Here is a 22912-nt window from a genome sequence, read left to right as displayed (position 1 = left end):
GCATAACATTTAAACAACGATATATTTACCCCCACCCCCATGTCAGGTTAGTGGTATGTTCCTTGTGGATTTGGGAGCACATTAGTACAGTAAATTTAAAAACGTTCAAGACAAGAAGCACGGTTAGTAAAGTCAGTACAGTAGTGTACTGTAAACCACAAAAAGCCATATTATCATTTATTTCATCATGTGACTCCACATTTTTCTGTTTAAATAGTGTCTAAACATGTGTGTTAACCAGTTTAACCTCAAAGTATCTTTACATAGGTTTTTATATCAACTAAATCTACACTGCAAGGCCACAACATGGAGGGACTGTTAAACAAATGGCACCAGTGTGCATATAGCCTTATCTACAAACTCTTACCAGAGCTAGACTGCCGTACAGAAAAAGGCAACAAAACCGTCTTCATACTGAATTACAATTATACAATTATAATTACAGCTCAAACTGTAAACTTGAAGTACATATCCCTTAGCAAAAAGTAGTGTATTTAAGTGTACTACAAGTATATTTATTTTTACACTAAAAATGAGGAAGTGTACTTGAAGTTTACTTTTTATAAACTTTATTTGATATACTTAAAAATACTATAAAAGTGTCCCAATTTAGTCCAAACAAGTATTAAATCAGTATACGTCTAGTACACTACAAGTATGGTGTGTAGTATACTTGATATACTTATACTTAATTTAAAGTATACTTGCAAAAATAAACTTCAAATGTACTACTTTATGTTAAGGGATTTTTTTTTTTACAAATGTGAGAATAAACACATTAATTCTGATTAACCCTCCGCTATGTCTCCTTTTCCCCACAAATAAAAACACAAGAGATGTTTTATTGAATGGGCAGACAATAAAACAGTAATAAATAAAAGGTTGTATGTGGCTAATAACACACATTAAGAAATGTATTAATATTATTTAGTTATAGTCATCCAGGAACTGCTGAATGTTTGGTGAAATCAAATGAGAAACAAAGCTCACAGCAATGCTTATTAGTGAAAATATGAGCATGTCCACGCATAGAAAATGAAATGAAATCAAACTTTTGGAATCAAACAGCTTTTGTAGTTTTAGTGCAAACTCAGTCATCGAGGTAGAAACCAACCACCTGGTCTACCTGGATGGTTGCGCTTACAACCCTTTTTCTGAACCACTTTGGCCTTGGTTGACCTCAGGCTGTTTCTGTGAGTAGCAAGCTGGTCATCTGGCCTAAAACAAATTTTATAGACTTTGGTGTTTAGGTCTGTCTGTGTGTGTTTGTTATTGTGGTCACTTCGTTTGTGACCCGAGTTCAGTAGCTTGTGGGATGAAACTGTTGCAGAACCAGGTGGTTCTGGTCCATAGGCTGCGGTACCTCCTGCCAGAGGTCAACAGACTAAACAGTCCATATTGTGGGTGAGAGTTGTCTCTTTTGATTTTATTGGCTCTGGTCACAGTGCCTGAGACCAATGTCCTGGATGGATGGTTGGGGTGTCTTAATGATCTTATGATAACTAGTTCCTGCTTTTTGGATTCGGCTGGCGGCTGGTTTTATCTACAATCAAGGAAGTCGTCGGCAGCAAATTTGGACCCGATCCCGCTGCATGCCTTTATGATGTCTTGGTTTGTGTCTCGTGTACCCAGACTCAAATGCTTTGGGCTGAATGGATCAGATCTTTGGGATTTTACTCAGTCACGTTCCATCGGTGTGGCCATGTATTTTGGACATTTCGGAACTGAGTCGACCAACACAGACTAAATGTAGATGTCATTAAGTTCTGCGTGTCCCAAAAACAACTGTGTTTATCTGAAGTTGGCTCCCTTGGCTGGCCTTGAAGGTCATCTTGTCTGAATTCGCCTGGAGTACACGTGATCTGACGCTCACCACCCCCTGAGGAATTTCCAACTGATAACCAGATGGAACCAGCTGAATAAACTTTGTGTCATCATTTCAGGACTCTTGGATTCTCATAAACGTTATTCTTGGCCATTCCTCGAGAATGTTTATGGATCTCACCGGAGGACATTGACCGATTTTCCATCCTTATCAGAACTTTTACAGTGACCTCGAGAGCATCTATGAACATTGCTGACCGATCTCGTCTCCTCCGTCTGCAGATTGTCTACATCACTATATGCTTGTTTGTGCAAGGTGTTTTTTTAATATTAGAGGGTTTTTTTCCTCAGGCAGGAAAGAAAAGTCTGATAGGAATTTTTTTCGCCTCCAACTCCTACATGTGTCCAGTTTACCACTGTTTTTATCTGTCCAAACAGGTCCCACTTGTAAATGAGTCTTCGAGGCTCAATGTGATTTATCTGTTTAAATAAAGGTTGAATGAATGAAAAAAAAAATCTTCTCTGACGTTCTCACCACCCTCCTCAAATCCTTCCAGTCTGCAGCTTCCTTCCCAAACTGCAATGCAGCTGGTCACAATGCTCTCGATGGTTCCTCTGTAGAATGTGGTGAGGACATGGGGTGGGACTCAGAGGTGTGCTCTCTTCAGTCTATGGTGGAAGTGCAGACACTGCTGGGCTTTCAATAGGGACCCAGTGTTTCTTGACCAAGACAGCTGATTGGTTATGTGCATCCCCAGGAACCCGGTGCTCTCCACCTCCGTGTTGTTTATGAGCAATGGCGTGTGATGTGGTTTTATTTTCCTGAAATCAATGAGCTCTCTTGTTTTGTTGACATTCAGAACCAGGTTATTTTCCCCACACCAGTTCACAAGGTGTACCTCTTCCCAATATGCCTGATCCTTGTTGCTCATCAGGCCCACGACTGTGGTGTTGTCCACATATTTGATGATGTGGTTGGTCTCAGACCTGGCAACGCAGTCTTAGGTCATCAGGGTAAAGAGAAGCAGTCTCAGAACATAGCCCTGGGGGAACCCGTGCTCAGACTGGTAACGGAGATGTTCCTTCCCACTCGTACTGACTGTGGGCTGTCAAGAGAGTAAGTCAAGAAACCAGTTCCTGATGGTGGTGTTGAAGCCTCTTGCCTTGAAGCAGGGGGTAATGATGTCTTGCTTCAGGGAGTTGTTAAAAATGTTTCAGCACAGGGGCGAGCTGGTCCTTGAGTACTCTTCCTGGTATGTTGTCGGGTCCTGCTGCTTTTTTTTCAGTGTCCTGCAGACCTCCAGTTTCGAGGCTCAGGGACTGCTCGTCAGCTATTGGGATTTCCTTCATTGCTGGGGAGCTGTTTTGTGCCTCGAAACCTTCCAAAATATTTGTTGAAGCGTCACATCCCTCATGTCTGTATAGGTAGGGGCAGTGTTTGATAAAGGGGTTCCCTCAATTGGTCAGATCGAAGTTTTACATTACGTGACTAAAAATCAGTTACCAGACTACCAGAATATACTGAATGATCCAGTCTTAATATCAAATACCGTATTTTTCGGACTATAAGGAACACTTAAAATCCTTTTAATTTTCTCAAAAATCCACACTGAACCTTATAATCCGGTGCACCTTATGTATTAATTCTGGTTGTGCTTACTGACCTCAAATATGTGGTTATTGTGAATGTGCTGAATAAAGTTGGACTTACCTGTTTTGTTTCGCTTAATGCGCCTTAGTCAGAAAAATATGGTACTTTTATTCATTTCTGAAAGCAAAGATACCGCATGTTGCAAAACAATGTCTGGATTCAGTTGAAGCACTGAAAGGACATTAAAAATAATTTTCACACATGAACTGACCAACACAAAGTCCAGATGTGAAATCCATTAGAAATCTTTTTTGTGGTGTGCTAAAAATAGCTTACTGAGAAAAACACATGGATGCTTTAAAATTATAGGAGGAAAATAAGCAAAAAGCTGTAACTAAAGGTTTAATGTGAACAGAAAGGGGGCAAACTTGTCTTTTTCTCGTTGAGAGTAATCTATAAAGGCACAATATTCAACAACTTATTTATGATTGATGGCAGACTTCACACTTTCCCTTTGTGAACAAACTTTTATTTAAATGCATTCTGTAATTTTAACCCTTTTTCCTTTTTTTTTTTTTTTTAACCACACTTAACGTTTTGCCAAAATGCATTTGAACTGAAACACTTTATGGGATTTTTTTTTTTTTTTTTTGGCTTCACAATCCTTCAAAGCCACTGTTGAATCGGTTATTGAGCCAAAGACATATACAGCTCTAATACTGAGTAAAACACGCTTTATTCATGTCCCCACATTTGACTCATGCAGGTGGTTCTAACATGCTGTTATTGCACAACTTAATTCTTTATAAAATCTCTGCAAAATGGCCTGAAGTTAAACGGTCGCTATTAATAAGTCATATAGTGATTTGGTCTCGAGGCAAATTAAACATACATGACTCCTATAACTCCATTGTTTTTACAGTTACTCCTGAGCAATGTTGCATCAAGGTTAATTATTAACGAAAGAAAAGTCCACTGGGTCACCTGAAACTCAAAAAGCTCAAAACAAAACATGGGTACAAAGTGGTTGTGAAGCATAAAAACAAAAGTACTGATTTACCAATGAAAGGTTTATTCAATATATATATAAAAAAGTAAAACGTCCATTTCAAATAACCACAATTACAAGAGCAAAACGTTTACAAGACGAAGCAGCAGTCCACCAAAGCTTCATTTGCAGTATCTGTCCGCTTTCATTTTGCTTCTCCTGTAATAAAAAAAGATATTGTAAACTCCTAACATTTACGTTCATATCAGTATAATTTTTATTAAAAATAAAAGCATCGATCTTAGAAGAGACAAATCCTGAAGAGTACTCGTTTCCTTACCTGTCAAGCAAGGCTTCGTGAAACTTTCCATCCGTCCTTGCTTTCTTCAGAGTCGACGAGTCATCTTCATTAACCCTCAGCCGCCTGTCTTGAAAGCTCTGAAACTTCTTCCTGCAACACAAATAATACTAAACTAGGGCAGAAAAAACTGAAAAACACTAAAAAACCAGGAATTTTGCACGTTCTTTTAATCCTTATTACAGTAGTCCCTCGCCACTTCGCGGTTTGACTTTCGCGGACTCGCTCTATCGTGGTTTTCAAAACAAGATTGGACATGACGGATGAGCCGCGCAATCGGCATGAAATTTTTATTTAAAATAAATTATTATAAAGGATTTAGCACCTGCTGCACCTTTGTGCAGCCCACACTGCAGAATAAGCTTTCTGCTGCAGCTGATCAGCTGTTCTCCGTGCAGAGAGGTGAAGTGGGCGTGGCCAAGAGCGTTTGCAGGTGTCTGAGAGCAGCGGAGGCAGAGAGCGGAAATCATGACATGCGGTGCTCTTTTAGAGCGTTTAGAGTTTAGAAACATTGCTTAGAATATTGCAAGAGTGTGGGAAGAGTTTCTAAAGCCATCATATATAACGTACTGTATATAAATACTAAAATAAAATACTACTTAATACTGCTACTACTTGTGTACATAATTTCGTTACATCTCATGTACTACATGAGATGGTAATAACAATAAAGTTTACTTGAATTTAAACTACTGTATCCCTACTCTGCGGTTTTTCACTTATCGTGGGGGCCAGGGTACAGGTCCCCCGCGATAAACGAGGGACTACTGTACCCTGAATGGAAGCATTTTTTGCTTTGACAAAATACTTTCTACTAGAATATACAGTACTTAAAAGTACTTGAATGTTTTTTTTTAACAACTTATTTTAATAATGGACATTTCAGAAATATATAAAACCGTGCCATACAACAGTCCCTGCTTATCAGAACCTTCTCTCAAGTGTAGTTTTTCTTTGCCCAGCCTGTGTTTTATGAGTCCCAGACGGCACTCCATCTTGTAAAGCATTTCAGAAGCTAAACACTACATCAAGACACAGGCTCAAGGGCAGCCATTATCAACATGTCAGCTTGATGAGTCCATTTCCCTAGCATTCATCTAAAACAAATAACGGAGTGGAAACACAATCTGAGGCATGTCAAAGAAAAAAGTTAAAGACGTATTGTGTGGAACTTAATAGGCCACAGACAGGCTTGTATATAAAGCACTTAGAGCATCATAACAAGCTGATATGTGGTGTTGCTCTCTCATCACACACTAACAGCAGACCGACAATTGCACCTTTGAAGCGTGGGATTGATGAGGCAGATGCTCTAAGGCGTGATCTCGTTCAAGCGTGCAATTTGGTTGTCAAACTCTTGCTTGTTCAAATAGACGCAATGTGAGAAGAATGCAAAAGAGAAATCACCATTTTTGCTTTCCATTTGCATAAAGAGCTTTAGCACCAGTTTTAAAAAGGTCCAAAGTGTTCTTGCTCCAACTATAAAACATCAAAGTGTAGTGACAGACGGACACTATTATTTACGCAACAACACTACAGCTTTTAAAATTAAATTGCACTTGCTATACATATTTAATGATTCAAGGAAAACAGCATAAACAAAAACTGGCTGAACACGTACAAAGAATAATTGCTGTTAAATAAACAGTGGGAAAAAAGGTGTGAGCAACTTCACAGGTAAAGAAACTTGTGTTTTCTTCCCTGTAATCTGCCCCACATTTATTTTAGGATTATAGTGAGGCACTAAACTTGTTAAGAAATGTAAAAATGTTTTTTGTGCTTTTAGCGATTACCTCAACCAAACAACCTTTTCTACTTGTTTCATTAAAATGATTTTTAACAATTAAAACAAGTCAATACTTTACAAAAACCTGGGTTAAAAACATATTTTGTCCTAGTTTAATGTACTCTAATGACCTAAAAAAGTTAAATCTGGTCCTCTGGACATTCAAAAAAACAAAAAACAAAACAAAGCAAAAAATAAAAAATAAAAATGTAGAAACGTTTCGTCTCTCATCCAAGAGACTTCCTCAGTCTGAGCTGCTGTTTTCAGCTCAGTCTCTTAAATAGCACCTTCTTCAGAGTGGATCAACCAGTTTTGCTGCTGACAACCAAAACCAGCTGATCACATGCTCAAGAAGGACCATCAGCCTAACGATGGATCATTAGCACACTGATGGCTGTTTACTGTTCACAGAGGGCTGAGTGATACTAGCAATCACAGCATTGTAAGAGGGGGACAGTTGAACCCGGAGGCCTCCACCCCTGTTTAATGATGGACGATTTCTTTTCACAAAGATGGCCTCCTTTACTCCTCTCTCAAACCATCGTTCCTCTCTGTCCAGGATGTGAACATCTTCATCCTTGAAAGAGTGACCGCTGGCCTGGAGATGAGTGTAGACCGCAGAGTCCTGGCCTGATGATGTTGATCTTCTGTGCTGGGCCATCCTTTTGGCCAGTGGCTGTTTAGTTTCCTCGATGTAAGACTGATCACAGCCCTCCTGACACTGAACAGCATACACAACATTGCTCTGTTTGTGCCGGGGGACTGCATCTTTGGGATGAACCAGTCTTTGCCGTAACGTATTTTGGGGTTTAAAAGCCACTGGGACGTTATGTTTAGAAAATAAACGTCTCAGTTTCTCTGATACTTCCTCAACATATGGAATGACCACTGGTCTGGGTCTGGGTTCCTCCTTTTCACCTGATGGCTGACTGGAGTCCTGTTTGGGTTTCTTCTCTGCTTTCAGGAAGGCCCAGTTAGGATATCCACATTGCTCTAGAGCCTGTCTTGTGTAGGATTTCTCCTTCTGCCTGGCTCCTGAGCTAGTGGGGACGCTGTCTGCTCTGTGATACAGAGTCCTGATGACTCCTAACTTGTGCTCCAAAGGGTGATGGGAGTCAAACTGCAAATACTGGTCTGTGTGGGTGCGTTTGCGGTACACCTCGGTTTGCAAATGTCCTCTATCAGAGACTGAGACCTCACAGTCCAAGAAATCCAACCTGCCATTTTTTACATCTTCTCGTGTGAACTTGATGTATTTGTCCACAGAGTTGATGTGGTCAGTAAAATGTTGGACTTCCTGAGATTTAATTTTAACCCAGGTGTCGTCAACATACCTGAACCAATGACTTGGTGGTGTCCCTGAAAAGGACGTCAAGGCTCTCTTTTCTACCTCCTCCATGTACAGGTTGGCAACAATAGGAGAAACTGGAGACCCCATAGCACACCCATGTTTCTGCCTATAATATTGCTCCCCATATGTGAAGTAGGTTGACTGCAGGCACAGTGTCAAGAGTTGACACAGTTGTTCTGTGGAAAGCGTGGTCCTGCTGCTCAGAGTGGTGTCTGATTTTAATTTTAAACTGACCACCTCTACTGCATCATCAACAGGAACGCACGTAAAGAGTGATGTGACATCAAAAGAGACCATTGTTTCATCAGTCTCCATGATGACATCCCTCACCTTATCCACAAAGTCCATGGTGTTCTGTATGTGGTGTTCTGAGCTGCCAACTAAAGGGATGAGTACAGACGCCAGATATTTGGAAACATTGTAAGTGACAGAGTTAATCATGCTAACGATTGATCTTAAAGGTACACCTTGTTTGTGGATTTTAGGTAAACCATACAGACTAGGTGTGGCCTCCCCTGGGTACAGTCTGTGGTACAGAAGTCTCTTGGATGAGAGACGAAACGTTTCTACATTTTTTTTTTTTTTTTTGCTTTGTTTTGTTTTTTGTTTTTTTGAATGTCCAGAGGACCAGATTTAACTTTTTTGGATTTTTCTACCTGGATTATTGAGCATGCATCAGGATATATTTTGTCCTAGTTTAATGTACTCTAATGACGTTGCAAATCTACAAATCCCTCAACGAACTCCCTTTTTTAAAATTTTAGGTCAATATTTTAAACTAAACATGTTTCTGAAAAGCTTTATGTTTAAATAGTATTAGCATTTTTGCCTGCGTATTAATCTGCATAATAAAAACAACTCCAATACATATAAATCAACAAACATAAGATTGTCTTTATTAAAAATATTAAATGCACCCAAAGGACTCTTAATCTGTAAAACAGCTGTGAAAAAAACTAATTACCACAGAGAACTGTTAATTAACAATATAGCAATCTATGCAAATAAAGGATCCAATGAGGATTTGTGTGGTTTTATTTCATTGAACATTTTCAAGTAATGGAGTAGAATGTTAATAAAAGGTGGAAACTACTTACACATAATTGACCTCGCAGGATTTCACATTGCCTCTGTCCTCATCTGCAATATCATCTTTCTGCTTGACCTCCCGTTCTGTGTTTGTTCGGATCTGCTCAACGTTCAGGGGAAGAAAAAAGAAAAGAAAGTTCTGCATGAAAGAACACCTTGAACTTCCTTAAGTGAGGTCGCAAATATATCCCGTCCACATTTTAACCAGACAAGCCTCTGCAGAGATGTCATGCTTAATACCAAAGGACTGGCATGCAACCTTGAGGAAAAACAACCTCAACAATCACCTTTAGCATCTCGCCGTCCCCTGCTGTCTTGCTTTCAGCCACAATGTCCCCCCCGTCACTATATGAGATGAAACAGCTATTTGCTGCCATGAGAGCCATTTTGCGCTAAAAACAAAAAACAAGACCAAAAGGAAAAAGCAGATGCATCAGGTTGAACACAGCTGTAGTCAAGTGGGTTGTTCTGAAAGCCATCGTACACCTCATGGTATTTTAAAACAAATAATCTGACTATATTGCCAATTTCTAACAAAGCACCAAGACAGTGTTGGTTCTGCATTAGTTGGGTTCAGTTAAGTTTCATATCTATAGCTAAAACACAGCTGTTGTGCTAAACAAAGCTATTGTGAAATATATGTGAGGAAAATAAGTATTTGAACACCTGCCAATCAGCAACAATTCTGACCCTCAAAGACCTGTTAGTCCACCAGTAAAAAGTTCACCTCCACTCCACTGATTATTCTAAATTAGAAGCCTGTTTGAGGTTGTTAGCTGCATAATGACACCAGTCCACCCCACACAATCAGTAAGACTCCAACTACTAACATGACTAAGACCAAAGAGCTGTTCAAAGACACCAGAGACAAAATTGTAGACCTCCACGAGGCTGTAAAGAGCTACGGGGCAATTGTCAAGCAGCTTGGTGAAAAAAGATCAACTGTTGGAGCAATTATTAGAAAATGGAAGAAGCTAAATATGACTGTCAATCTCCCTCGGACTGGGGCTCCATGAAAGATCTCACCTCGTGGCGTATCAACGATCCCAAGAAAGGTGAGGAATCAGCCCAGAACTACACGGGAGGAGCTGGTCCATGACCTGAAGAGAGCTGGCACCACTGTTTCCATGGTTACTGTGGGTAATAAACTAAGACGTCATAGTTTGAAATCATGCATGGCCTGGAAGGTTCCCCTGCTTAAATCAGCACACGTCCAGGCCCGTCTTAAGTTTGCCCATGACCACTTGGATGATCCAGAGGAGTCATGGGAGAAAATTCTGTGGTCAGATGAGACCAAAATAGAACTTTTTGGTCTTAATTCCACTGGACGTGTTTGGAGGATGAAGAATGATGAGTACCATCCCAAAAACACCATCCCTACTGTGAAGCATGGGGGTGGAAGCATCATGCTTTGGGGGTGTTTTTCTGCACATGGGACAGGACGACTGCACTGTATTAAGGAGAGGATGACCGGGGCCATGTAGTGAGATTCTGGGGAACAACCTCCTTCCCTCAGTTAGAACATTGAAGATGGGTCGTGGCTGGGTCTTCCAACATGACAATGACCCGAAGCACACAGCCAGGAGAACCAAGGAGTGGCTCCATAAGAAGCATATCAAGGTTCTGGAGTGGCCTAGCCAGTCTACAGACCTAAACCCTATAGAAAATCTTTGGAGGGAGCTCAAACTGCGTGTTTCTCAGCGACAGCCCAGAAACCTGGCTGATCTAGAGAAGATCTGTGTGGAGGAATGGCCCAAAATCTCTGCTGCAGTGTGTGCACACCTGGTGAAAACTACAGGAAACCTTTGACCTCTGTAATTACAAACACGGGCTACTGTACCAAATATTAACATTGATTTTCACAGGTGTTCAAATATTTATTTGCAGCAGCAACACACAAATAAATTATTTAAAAAAAAAAAAAATCATACATTGTGATTTCTGGATTTTTAAAAAAAGATTATGTCTCTCACAGTGGACATGCACCTAAAATAAAAATTTCAGACCCCTCCATGATTTCTACGTGGGAGAACATGCAAAGTCGCAGTGTTCAAATACTTATACTGTATTTTCCGCACTATAAGTCGCTTCGGAGCATAAGTCGCATTTATTGTGTTGCTGCTGACCCCATGTGGCTGGGAAACATGGACCTGTCCCTGCCCTGGGCGGCACACAAGAGTCTGTCCTGGACGGCAGCCACGCTGGGGGCAAGGGGGCCCCATCCTTCCGAAGCGGGGAGGAAGGGCACAGCGAGGCACATGGTCCGCGACCCTGGGAGGCGGCGAGGTGCGGGCGGGGGAACGCTGTAGAGCTCATGGCCGAAGCTGCGAGTCACCTTCCTCCCCGGACCCTTCCAGACCGACCCAGAGCTGGTTGCGGTGCACAGCTGTGAAGGAAATGCATCCAACAGGAGCCAGCCACACACGGGGGGGGAAGGGGGTATCTTCCGCCGCCGTCCGGCCGTCCCTTCTGCCAGGTTGAATCCCCCGGGAAGACTGCGCGGACCCCACCTGTTTACAAACTTTCTTTCTGCTCCTCGATCATCGTTTTGGGCTGAATATTTTATTACCTGCAGTTTGTAATCTGCAGAATAGGATTTTTCTTTTTGAGAGCATTTTACTTGTGGTAAGTTTTTCTCAGTTGTCTCGAAGTGAATGGTTTTTTTTTTGGGGGGAGGGGGTGCAGTAGAGGAACAACATGGTAGTTGTCAAAAGTCTAGAGGGCCCTCTCGCAGCTGAAAATGGTAATGTGTACTCTTTGGTTCATGTCAGTATGAATGAACATTTAACACACGTCAAAAATTGCATCATGAATAAAACAAAGGGAACCTGCCAAGCCCAACTTGTATTTTGTTTTTTAAATTATTTAGAGAACCTTCAGGGGACATTTTGCAATCAATTTTTTTTTTTTTAGCAAGAATGTCAAATTCATGAGATAGGACTGGAACTTTAAACAGCGACAGAAGTTCTTGGAAACAAAGTCAAAACATTTATCGGCACTTGGGAATAAAAAAATAAAATCACAGAAACTGGCTAGACTAGAATGGCATGACGGTACGTTTAAAAATTTGTTATCAGAACTTATTTTGCACAACAGACTAAGGTCTTGGTTAATGTTTACTACAAGAATTTATGCACCCCCTCACACACGTATTTCTGATTTATTTTTTTTCCTCCAAGTGCCGATAAATGTTTTGTCTTTGTTTCCAGGAACTTGTCAGACTCTTTGAACCTCCAGTCCTACCTAATGACTTCGACATACTTGCTAAAAAATGTCATTGTAAAATGTCCCCTTAAGTGTTTCTGAATACAAAAGACAACATACAAGTTTTTGCAGGTTTCCTTTGTTTTATTCCCAGTAGTGTATTTTATCTGCATTATAGTTTTAACCTTTTTCTTCCAACAGCTGTATGTTTAAAGTCTTTAATTTGTGACACTTGTATCTTTGTTTATATTTGTAATTTGTGTTGTTTAGCTGTGTTCGTAAATGTATCCACTGATAACAACAAGAAACAAGATAACTGCATACGGCACATTATACATCCGTCTGCAAACAGTAATCTATAGCAATGACACGGTCAAGCAAAGACCTTGTTTAACATTTTTCATTGATTTGTAACCTTGACCTTGAAGCAGGGGTTATGAAAAGTGTACAAGTCGCTCCGTCTAGTGATGAGGCATATGTGTATTAAGTTTCATTAAATTAACTTGAGCAGATCAGAAGTTATGGTCCTGACAAGCAAATATCTAGTTTTAACTTTGACCATGACCTTTGAGCTGGAGGATTAAGTTTATAAATCCATCCATCCATTTTCTTCCGCTTATCCGGGGGTCGGGTCGCGGGGGTAGCAGCCTAAGTAGGGAGGCCCAGACTTCCCTCTCCCCAGCCACTTGGGTCAGCTCCTCCGGGGAAATCCCAAGGCGTTCCCAGGCCAGCCGAGAAAAATAGTTCCTCCAGCGTGTCCTGGGTCTTCCTCTGGGTCTCCTCCCGGTGGGACGTGTCCGGGACACCTCACCAGGGAGGCGTCCAGGAGGCATCCTAAATAGATGCCCGAGCCACCTCAACTGGCTCCTCTCGATGTGGAGAAGCAGCGGCTCTACTCTGAGTCCCTCCTGGATGATCGAGCTTCTCACCCTATCTCTAAGGGAGAGCCCAGACACCCTGCGGAGAAAACTCATTTCGGCCGCTTTTCACTGCAGACGCTGCACCTATCCGCCTATCGATCTCATGCTCCATTTTTCCCTCATTCATGAACAAGACCCCAAGATACTTGAACTCCTCAACTTGGGGCAGGACCTCCGACCAGGAGAGGGCACTCTACCCTTTTCCGGCTCAAGACCAAGGCCTCGGATTTGGAGGAACTGATCCTCATCCCAGCCGTGTTGCACTCGGCTGCGAACCGCTCCAGCGAAAGCTGTAGATCACGATCTGATGAAGCCAACAGGACCACATCATCTGCAAAAAGCAGAGATGCAATCCTAAGGCCACCAAAACGGTACCCCATACTCCCAGAGTACCCCCACAGGGTTCCCCGAGGGACGCGGTCGAACGCCTTCTCCAAGTCCACAAAGTTGGGCAAACTCCCACGCCCCCTCCAGGACCCTGCTGAGTGTAGAGCTGGTCCAGTGTTCCACGACCAGGAGGAAACCGCACTGCTCCTCCTGAATCCGAGGTTCGACTATCCGACGGACCCTCCTCTCCAGAAGTTGTTAAATTATCTTGAGCTGACAGAAGTTATGGGTCAGACAGGAGAAAGTTTACAGATGAACAGAGACTACCATAATACGTCCCGCCTTCGACGGGCGTTAAATTCTGTTCACGTGTCAACTAACTAGAATTTTAACCATTTTAGATAAAATTGTAAAACCTTCAAAATAAAGACCAAATACTTAATAGTGTGTCAATAAAAATGTGTGTATTGTTTTAGAGGAAAAAATGTTAAATGAGTTAACAAAATCTAATTAAGCTCAAGTTTGTTTCAATTTTACAAAACAAATTAAACCAATCTATCGACTTGATAGTGAAGTTGTTAAATGACTTAACGCAAATGAAAAACCTAATAAGTCCCTCTAGTATTTGCAGGAAGACATTCTGATAATGAAGGCATTTAGTCAAACCTATTGTCATTTTAATCAAGATGCATTCAGAAGTAAATTTTGCTCGACACCCTTTTCCAGTGGGGTTTAAAAAAACATTTCATGTTTTTATTGCATTGACTTTATAAACAGAACAAAAACAAAAAGTTTCACAGATATTTCATAGGATTGTAAATTATTGCCACTAAGTCAAGGTATGAAAGAAGACATTATAATGGAGAAATATTCTGTGTAATATAATTTCTATTTGGAACATAGCTGGCTCTTTACCTGTGAATTTAGAGAGGAAATAAAAGTCTACGTAACATTATGAAACTGGTGCTCCACATAGTTCATTAGAAGAAATATTGAAAGGTTTACTAACATCCTGGAAGACTGGTTCCCATTGTTCTCTTGAGCCAATAGCATCAGAACGCCCCACCACCAGACCCTCAGAGTTGATGCCCAAGTACTTTCCATATCCAGATTTTAAAGCTATCCTGCAAAAACAAACAAACAAAAACCCTGCTAAATGACTTATCGGATTTTTTAAGAGAATGTTTTTCGTCGTGATAGCCAAGGTTCAACAGTCAGATGTTTGTCTCGGAAAGAAATGCATGAATAACAGCTCTGTAACAGTCAGCACATTGTCAGGAGCTAAATGTCTGTACATCAAGGCACAAACAGTGGGGAAAACAAGTATTTGATAAGCTGTAGATTTTGCAAGCTTTCCCACCTACAAAGAATGGAGAGGTCGGTCATTTTTTATCGTAGGAACAATTCAACTGTGTGAGAAACAGAATCGAAGACAAAAAATAAAAAATCACATTGTATGATGTTTAAATAATTTATTTGAATTTTATTGAATGAAATAAGTATTTGATACAATAGAAAAACAGAACTTAATATTTGGTACAGAAACCTGTTTGCAGTTACAGAGGTCAGGTGTTTCCTGTAGTTCTGGACCAGGTGTGAACACACTGCAGCAGTGATTTTGGCCCACTCCTCCAGACAGATCTTCTCCAGATCTTTCAGGTTTTGGGGCTGTGACTGGGCAACATTGAGTTTCAGCTCCCTCCAAAGATTTTCTGTAGGGTTTAGGTCTGGAGACTGGCCTCTCCCGGACCTTGAAATGGTTCTTACAGAGCCACTCCTTAGTTGCCCGGGATTTTGTTAAAGATTTACCAAATATGAATCAATATGGTTAAGACTGTGAAGTCTGTATATTTCATATTAGATTAAGTTTTGAAAATATAACAAATGTTAGTGCAATATGGTTAAAAAACTGTGAAGTCTGTATTTTATTTTGAGTTAAAGGTTAATATACTATGATAGGCTGAAGTCTTTGTTTACTTTTGTATTTATATATTTTGAATTATTTGTTTGTGATGGACTGGAGACCTGTCCAGGTGTCCCCCACCTCTCACACAGTGATGGCTGGACATGGGCACCAGTGACCCCCGTGACCCGAAAAGGATGAAGTTGGTAAAGATGATGAATGATGGATTAATTATTTGTTCCTAGATTTTTATTTTTATTTTAGAAAAAGCCAGGCAGCTAAGCTAACCTATTATTGGTCATTTAAGTTACAGAATGTTTTGCACACCTATATTTGCTCCTGATTTTGTTATAAATATAAAACGATGCAAAAAGATTTGATACAGTATTTATACTTACTTACTTATTGTTTTAAATAAATGTTCTATTTGTTTACATTGTTGTTTAATCCTTTCATCTTGTCAGTTACATAATTGAAACAAAATTTATGACCATTTCAATAGAAAAATCATTTCTGAATCCAAAATCGATTTTGAATCGAATCGTGACACCAAAAATCAGAATCAAATCGAATCGCCAGACACAGAGATGTGCATCCCTAGTTGGCAGTCATCTTGTTGTGTTTCTTCCATTTACTAATAATTGCACCAACAGTTGCTGCCTTCTCACCAAGCTGTTCGCCTATTGTCCTGTAGTCCCACCCCAGCCTTGAGCAGGTCTACAATTTAGTCCCTGGTGTCCTTAGACAGCTCTTTGATCTCGGCCAAGGCAGAAAGGTTGGAATGTGATTAATTGAGTGTGGACAGGTGTCGTTTATACAAGCAAACAGACACAGTTAATACAGCTAATGAGTGCAGAATAAGAGGGCTCCTTAAAGAAAAGCTAACAGGTCTGTGAGAGCCATAATTCTTGCTGACTGGTAGGTGATCAAATACTGGTACTTATTCCATGCAATAAAATGCAAATGACCTATTTAAAAATCAAACAATTTGATTTTCTGGATTTTTTTTCTTCTTAGAGTCGGTCTCTCCAAGTTAAAGTGTACCTACGATAAAAATTACAGACCTCTCCATTCTTTGTAGGTGGGAAAACTTGCACAATCTGCAGTGTATTCAATATGTGCATTTTTAGAAACGGAAAAGGCAGAATTGAGGTGAAAATTCAAATGGAGCAAGATGCAAATTCAAAGTGTGCTTCATCGTTTTGTGCTCACCGTGTGTCTGAGAGCTTGATGGCAGAAAACTGTTCTGGGGGGTCTGGTCCTTCATCATCTGAAATAAATCAAACAGTGTTTCTTTTTAAAGACTTCAAACTCATTGGTATCACTTACACTGAGTTTTATCCTTATTTTTAATGTGATGACAGTTGCTGAACAAAAGCACGTTTTTTGAATATACATTTAGAACATGCATAATCCTCCAATAAACTAAGACTTGTTTCAAGTTTCAGTTTTAAATTCTTCTGATGAGATCAGTTCAGTGCACAAGTCTCACAAAAACACAAAGAAAGAACTGTTGTGTCTCGTTTGACTTGATTTGAGGTCAATGACCTTTAATTACAACACGTTTTGAAATGTGGAAGAATGTGTTGTGCATCACAAAGGTTTCAGGTAAGGCCTGAAATAATCAAAGAACATCACAATAATTGCTGTGACACCAACTGTTCTTTCAAAAGACTCATCTCTAGAACATGTCCGACTGTTACTGTGACGCTGTGTTGGTGTCCTCGGGGCTCCACTGACCTGCAGGTGAGCACAAACAGTCTTGCAACTACACTTTTTGTATCTCTGCAAGAAGAAAAGCTCTGAGGGGAAAAGGTGAGAGCCACGGATCTAGAAGTTTAACTTCCTCAATGTTGTGTCAGGGTAAAAAAAAACGTGCATTTAAAGGGAAAATGTCCAACTTCTTCTACGCTGCTAGCTTGTGGCCTCTTTCATCTCTTAGAAATGGGCTTATGTGCATGCAGAGTATGAAAGCACACTAAGGGAACTGGATGTTTCAATCTCTCAGTTATATTCTATGGTTCTTGAAAACTGGGTTGAACTAACTGTCCATAGCATTTCTTAAAATGAGCACCACTTCCTGTGAAGTACCTAAAGGCAGAAATAAGTAAAACTCAGTTAGCTCTGGCCTTCTCCCCAACTCTTTACAACCTTCTTCATCTGGTGTCTGGATTTCCCACCCTAACATTTACTCAGTGGACTGAAGCCAAAGCCTACCTTTATTCACACAAACAAAGCCCAGCTAATGCCAAATTTTACATTATGACTCCATCAAGCTTAAATGTCAGCAAATGGTTGCAAACTTTATGTGCAAGCTGTATTGCACTAACTCCCACATCTACCATCTTCGAAATGGAAAGCTCAACGGTTTGTTTCTTTTTCCAAGTTTTCTGTTCCCGTTGCTTAACTACCATAAAAAATTATGAACAGAGAGGAACAAATCATAAGATTTGCTTCATAAATGAAAGTACACGACAGTGTCTGAATGGGGAAAAGAAGTCCTATCTTTCTCACCGTCTTTATGAAACTGCTGAAACAATAAAATATCAAGCAAGTATCTTTGATGAGGTACACTCAGAACTGAAAATGCAGATACCTTACTAATACCTCACCAGTTTTTGTGCCACAGCAGCTGAGATTTTTCTTTTGTTCTTATAATTATTTTGCAGTAAATATTTAGAACATGTTAATGTAACTTGATTGGAGCACAATTCTCCTCACTTAAGCACTTTTTTTTAAGTAATAATCACACATATGTTATTATAATAACGTATTATTATTATATAACATTTACACAACACAGTATCCTAGCATCATAATCTCAAAGGTAATGTAAAATTCTCGAAGTACAATCCAGGGCTCAGAGTTTTTTCTTTATGCTCTAATTACTTACAAACAGCACATAAATGATGTTCGTGCCGCTGTTCGACATAATGTTTTTATGCTATTAGTGCTTAGTGTATTTTTAATTGTTGTTTTTCTTAGTTCATATCTTAGATCTTATTACTGTTTTTCTTATACATTTTTTTGTTGGATGTAATTGGGACCCTGTGTACATAATTTCGCTCGACCACATGTACCACATGTGGTGCGAATGACAATAAAGAATCTCTGACTCTGATAAATAATTTAAATCTTGATAATTACCCTTAATTTAGACTTTTATTATAATTTAAGATGTTAGTTGACTGCTACATAAGACCAAACATATAATAGTGCTTTCCTAAAGGTTTAATAAGCTGCAAGATTGAGCTGAACCTGACCTGTTTGTAACTACTTGAGTATTACTCTAGTCTTTTGTCTTACCTTTGTGGGGTGCACCAAGTGTGAAGAGCCCAGTGTCCAGGGCATGGATGTACGAGTTGTTCTGCATTTCTATGGCAACTGTTCCTGCAATTTCTCCAAAACCACTGACACACCACCAACCACCTAACAAGCAGGAAAACAAGTCAAGCGTAAACATGGCATCAAGCAGTACTAAAAATATTCAGTCACATGGGTAAATATATTTCTAAGATAAAGTCAAGAAAATGTTATGGCTAATGCTATCTTTATAATTACTTTAAGACAGACCAAACTTTGATGTTTCCAACCAAATGTTATGTTTAATATAAAATGCCTTTCATTTGCTGATTATTTTACTTTGGAAAAAATAGTACATGTACATACCAATGATATCAGGTTTGTCTCCTTCCTCTTTTCTCTTCTTATCTTTGGGTTTCTTCTTTTTACTGTAAAAAAAAAAACCCATTAAAAATGTACTAATTTGTAAATGAGAGTAAATTTAGTCGAAGTGTTCACATCAGTGAAAGATTGTGGAGACACTTGACATTTTTTCGTTTTCTAGTTTTAATTTTACTGTTACTAATCGTACTAGTTTTACTGTAATACTCAATACTGAGCATGCATCAGGATACTCAATACTTTATTAGTACTTACTTTCAGTTGTCACAATCTACACCAGAATAGTTTTACTGCCGCTTGAAATTCATAAAAAACGTCTCAAACTACAACTTATTGGACACGTTATTGTTCTTCAATATGATTAACTGTAATTGACTACAATTACTAATGACATCGTAAGATGCGAAGTCCAAGTGTTAGAAACTAAGGCACGAATATTGAGCTAAGTGCTAACACGTTAGAAAGCCCAAAACAACCGAATAATAGTCGGATAATAATATTGCATAATATAACGTTTTTATTTAAATTTACCCCATAACAACTTAGGTGTAAAGGCTGATGAACCAAAACACAAGTTTTTGTTCCCTAAAATTTCCGTGTTTTTTATAGTTTGAATTAGCACTTTAGCCAAAGCTAGATCAACGAGAAACCCGATAAATAACCGCAAATAATAACGCAACTAATCTAATTTGATTATACCAAGACATACAAAAACTTACCCTTTGTTCAAACCTTTCAAAACCAATTTAGTTGATTTTACATTTGAATATTCTGCCATTTTTTCCCACCTAGCGATAGCCGCTAACAAAATTAGCAAACAAAAGGAGATTGTGAAGGTACGGCAGCCGAGGAGGCACAGACAACCTCTGGCCTTTTACAGGCGATCCAAAAATTCCTGAATTCATACCGGTAAATTATTTTACAAAACCCACTAATATTCCGTAAACTCGTTTTTTTCCCTCAAAATTTTAACAATTATGAGCATATGTTTTTGTAGTTTTACCTTTATTAAATAAATAAATAAATAAATAGCAAATAACATCAATCCTTTTTTTATTTATGTTAATAATACAGTGCTTGAAAGTTTGTGAAGCCTTTATAATTTTCTATATTCCTGCATAAGTATGACCTAAAACATCATCACATTTTCACACAAGTCCTAAAGGTAAATAAAGAGAACACAGTTAAACAAATAAGACAAAAATATTATTCTTGGTCATTTATTTATTGAGGGCAGCACGGTGGTGCAACTGGTATAGCTGCTGCCACTCAGCGAGAAGGTTGCCGGTTCAAATCCTGGTCCGGGGGCCTTTCTAGGTGGAGTTTGCATGTTCTCTCCGTGCATGCGTGGGTTTTCTCCAGGTACTCCAGTTTCCTCCCACAGACCAAAAACATGCATGTTAGGCTGATTGGTAACTCTAAATTGTCCCTAGGTGTGAGTGAGAGAGTGAATGGTTGTTTGTCTCGTTTGTCTCTATGTGGCCCTGTGATGGACTAGAGACCTGTCCAGGGTGTACCCCGCCCCTCGCACAGTGATTGCTGGACATGGGCACCAGCGACACCCGTGACCCAAAAATGGAAGAAGCGGGTAAAGATAATGGATGGATGGATTTATTTATTGAGGAAAATGATCCAATATTACGTATTTGTGAGTGGAAAAAGTATGTGGACCTCTAGAATTAGCAGTTAATGTGAAGGTGAAATTAGTCCAGTGTTTTCAACCAATGGGATGATGATCAGGTGTGAGTGGGCACCCTGTTTGAAGAACAGGGATCTATGAAAGTCTGCTCTTCACAACATGTTTGTGGAAGTGTATCGTGGCATGAACAAAGGAGATATCTGAGGACCTCAGAAAAAGAGTTGTTGATGCTGATCAGTCTGGAAAAGATTATAATCTCTAAATAGTTTGGACTCCACCAATCCACAGTCAGACAGGTTGTGTACAAATGGAGGAAATTCAAGACCATTGTTACCCTCAATGACTCCAGTCAGCCATCAGGTGAAAAGGAGGAACCCAGACCCAGACCAGTGGTCATTCCGTATGTTCCGGGAGTATCAGAGAAACTGAGACGTTTATTTTCTAAACATAATGTCCCAGTGGCTTTTAAACCCCAAAATACATTACGGCAAAGACTGGTTCATCCCAAAGATCCAGTCCCCCGGCACAAACAGAGTAATGTTGTGTATGATGTTCAGTGTCAGGAGGGCTGTGATCAGTCTTACATCGGGGAAACTAAACAGCCACTGGCCAAAAGGATGGCCCAGCACAGAAGATCAACATCATCAGGCCAGGACTCTGCGGTCTACACTCATCTCCAGGCCAGCGGTCACTCTTTCAGGGATGAAGATGTTCACATCCTGGACAGAGAGGAACGATGGTTTGAGAGAGGAGTAAAGGAGGCCATCTTTGTGAAAAGAAATCGTCCATCATTAAACAGGGGTGGAGGCCTCCGGGTTCAACTGTCCCCCTCTTACAATGCTGTGATTGCTAGTATCACTCAGCCCTCTGTGAATAGTAAACAGCCATCAGTGTGCTAATGATCCATTGTTAGGCTGATGGTCCTTCTTGAGCATGTGATCAGCTGGTTTTGGTTGTCAGCAGCAAAACTGGTTGATCCACTCGGAGACGGTGCTATTTAAGAGACTGAGCTGAAAACAGCTCCTCAGACTGAAGAAGTCTCTCGGATGAGAGACGAAACGTTTCTACATTTTTTATTTATTTTTTGCTTTGTTTTGTTTTTTGAATGTCAGAGGACCAGATTCACATACTTATACCACTCACAAATATGTAATAGTGGATAATTTTCCTCAATAAATAAATAACCATCCATCCATTATTTTTAGCAGCTTCTTCCTTTTTTGGGTCACGTGGGTCGCCAGAGTCCATGTCCAGCAATCACTGTGCGAGAGGCGGGGGACACCCTGGACATGTCTCCAGTCCATCACAGGGACACACAGAGACAAACGAGACAAACAACCATTCACTCTCTCACTCAAACCTAGGGACAATTTAGAGTTACCAATCAGCCTAACATGCATGTTTTTGGTCTGTGGGAGGAAACCGGAGTACCCGGAGAAAACCCACGCATGCACGGAGAGAACATGCAAACTCCACCCAGAAGGGCCCCTGGACCGGGGTTTGAACCAGGGACCTGCTCACTGAGAGGCGGCAGCTCTGCAGTTGCTCCACTGTGCTGCCTAATAAATAACCAAGTATAATGGTTTTGTCTTATTTGTTTAACTGTGTACTCTTTATCTACTTTTAGGACTTTGTGAAAATCTGATGATGCTTTAGGTCATATTTATGCAGAAATATAGAAGACTATAAAGAGCTCACAAACATTCAATCACCACTGTATTAGTAGTTTTTTTTCACTGAACATGTATTGTTAGTATTTGTGTAGACTTTTGTATATTTGTATAGTCTTCATAGAAAGTTTTTATTGGTGTATTCACTACTGTCAGAAATTTTGGGCCTGATGAAGATCCGGTCGGGATTAAAATGCTGCAAATAAAAAATAAGTCACACACACACACACATGCACCCCTCACACACACAGACACTGAAAATGTGGCATGTTCTCTGAGTGAAAACCCCAGAGGCCCTTCTCATTCTCTGAAGTGTAAAAATAGCCTTACCTATCAAGGTAAGCAGGGAAGAAGCTGACCTTATGAATGCTGTCTTCGTTTGAATGTTTATGCTAATTTAGCCTCATTAAACACAAATGGCCCAATCAGGAGCTTGTGACAGGAGGTAATAAATCATTTATGGATGCTGTCAAGACCTAAACTAATTTACACTATGACTTGTGCAGTTAAAGTCAGCTTGTAAAATGAGACTTTCACTCGGACAAAAACTTAATTGAGAAGGATGTCCACAACTGTAG

At 40.0% G+C, this 22912-nt stretch overlaps 1 protein-coding gene across 1 annotated transcript; it reads right to left on the bottom strand.

Moving 5' to 3' along the window:
* Nucleotides 1-4496: 4496 nt before the first annotated feature.
* Nucleotides 4497-19869, bottom strand: frg1 (FSHD region gene 1). Its single transcript, XM_037690466.1, has 9 exons — nucleotides 19745-19869; nucleotides 19011-19072; nucleotides 18648-18770; nucleotides 16554-16611; nucleotides 14448-14562; nucleotides 9275-9379; nucleotides 8996-9087; nucleotides 4744-4854; nucleotides 4497-4622 (listed from the first exon to the last, which is right to left on the bottom strand). Exons 1-9 carry the CDS (start codon nucleotides 19801-19803, stop codon nucleotides 4586-4588), a joined length of 762 nt encoding a protein of 253 aa, XP_037546394.1. The 5' UTR covers nucleotides 19804-19869; the 3' UTR covers nucleotides 4497-4585.
* Nucleotides 19870-22912: the final 3043 nt, after the last annotated feature.

This window comes from Nematolebias whitei, chromosome 16 (assembly GCF_014905685.2).
Source record: "Nematolebias whitei isolate Nwh7 chromosome 16, NemWhi1, whole genome shotgun sequence".
Taxonomy (NCBI): Eukaryota; Metazoa; Chordata; class Actinopteri; order Cyprinodontiformes; family Rivulidae; genus Nematolebias; species Nematolebias whitei.
Note: the sequence above shows the minus strand (reverse complement) of the source record. Positions and strands in the feature narration are given on the sequence as shown.

What these genes read in the sequence shown, in the direction of transcription:
- frg1 (XM_037690466.1), bottom strand. Translation starts at nt 19,803, where the DNA reads ATGGCAGAATATTCAAATGTAAAATCAACTAAATTGGTTTTGAAAGGT. An exon ending in ATCAAGCTCTCAGACACACG is followed by an intron (nt 14,563 to 16,553) that starts GTGAGCACAAAA and finishes TTGTTTTTGCAG; the next exon opens with GATAGCTTTAAAATCTGGAT. An exon ending in CACGAAGCCTTGCTTGACAG is followed by an intron (nt 4,623 to 4,743) that starts GTAAGGAAACGA and finishes TTTTTATTACAG; the next exon opens with GAGAAGCAAAATGAAAGCGG.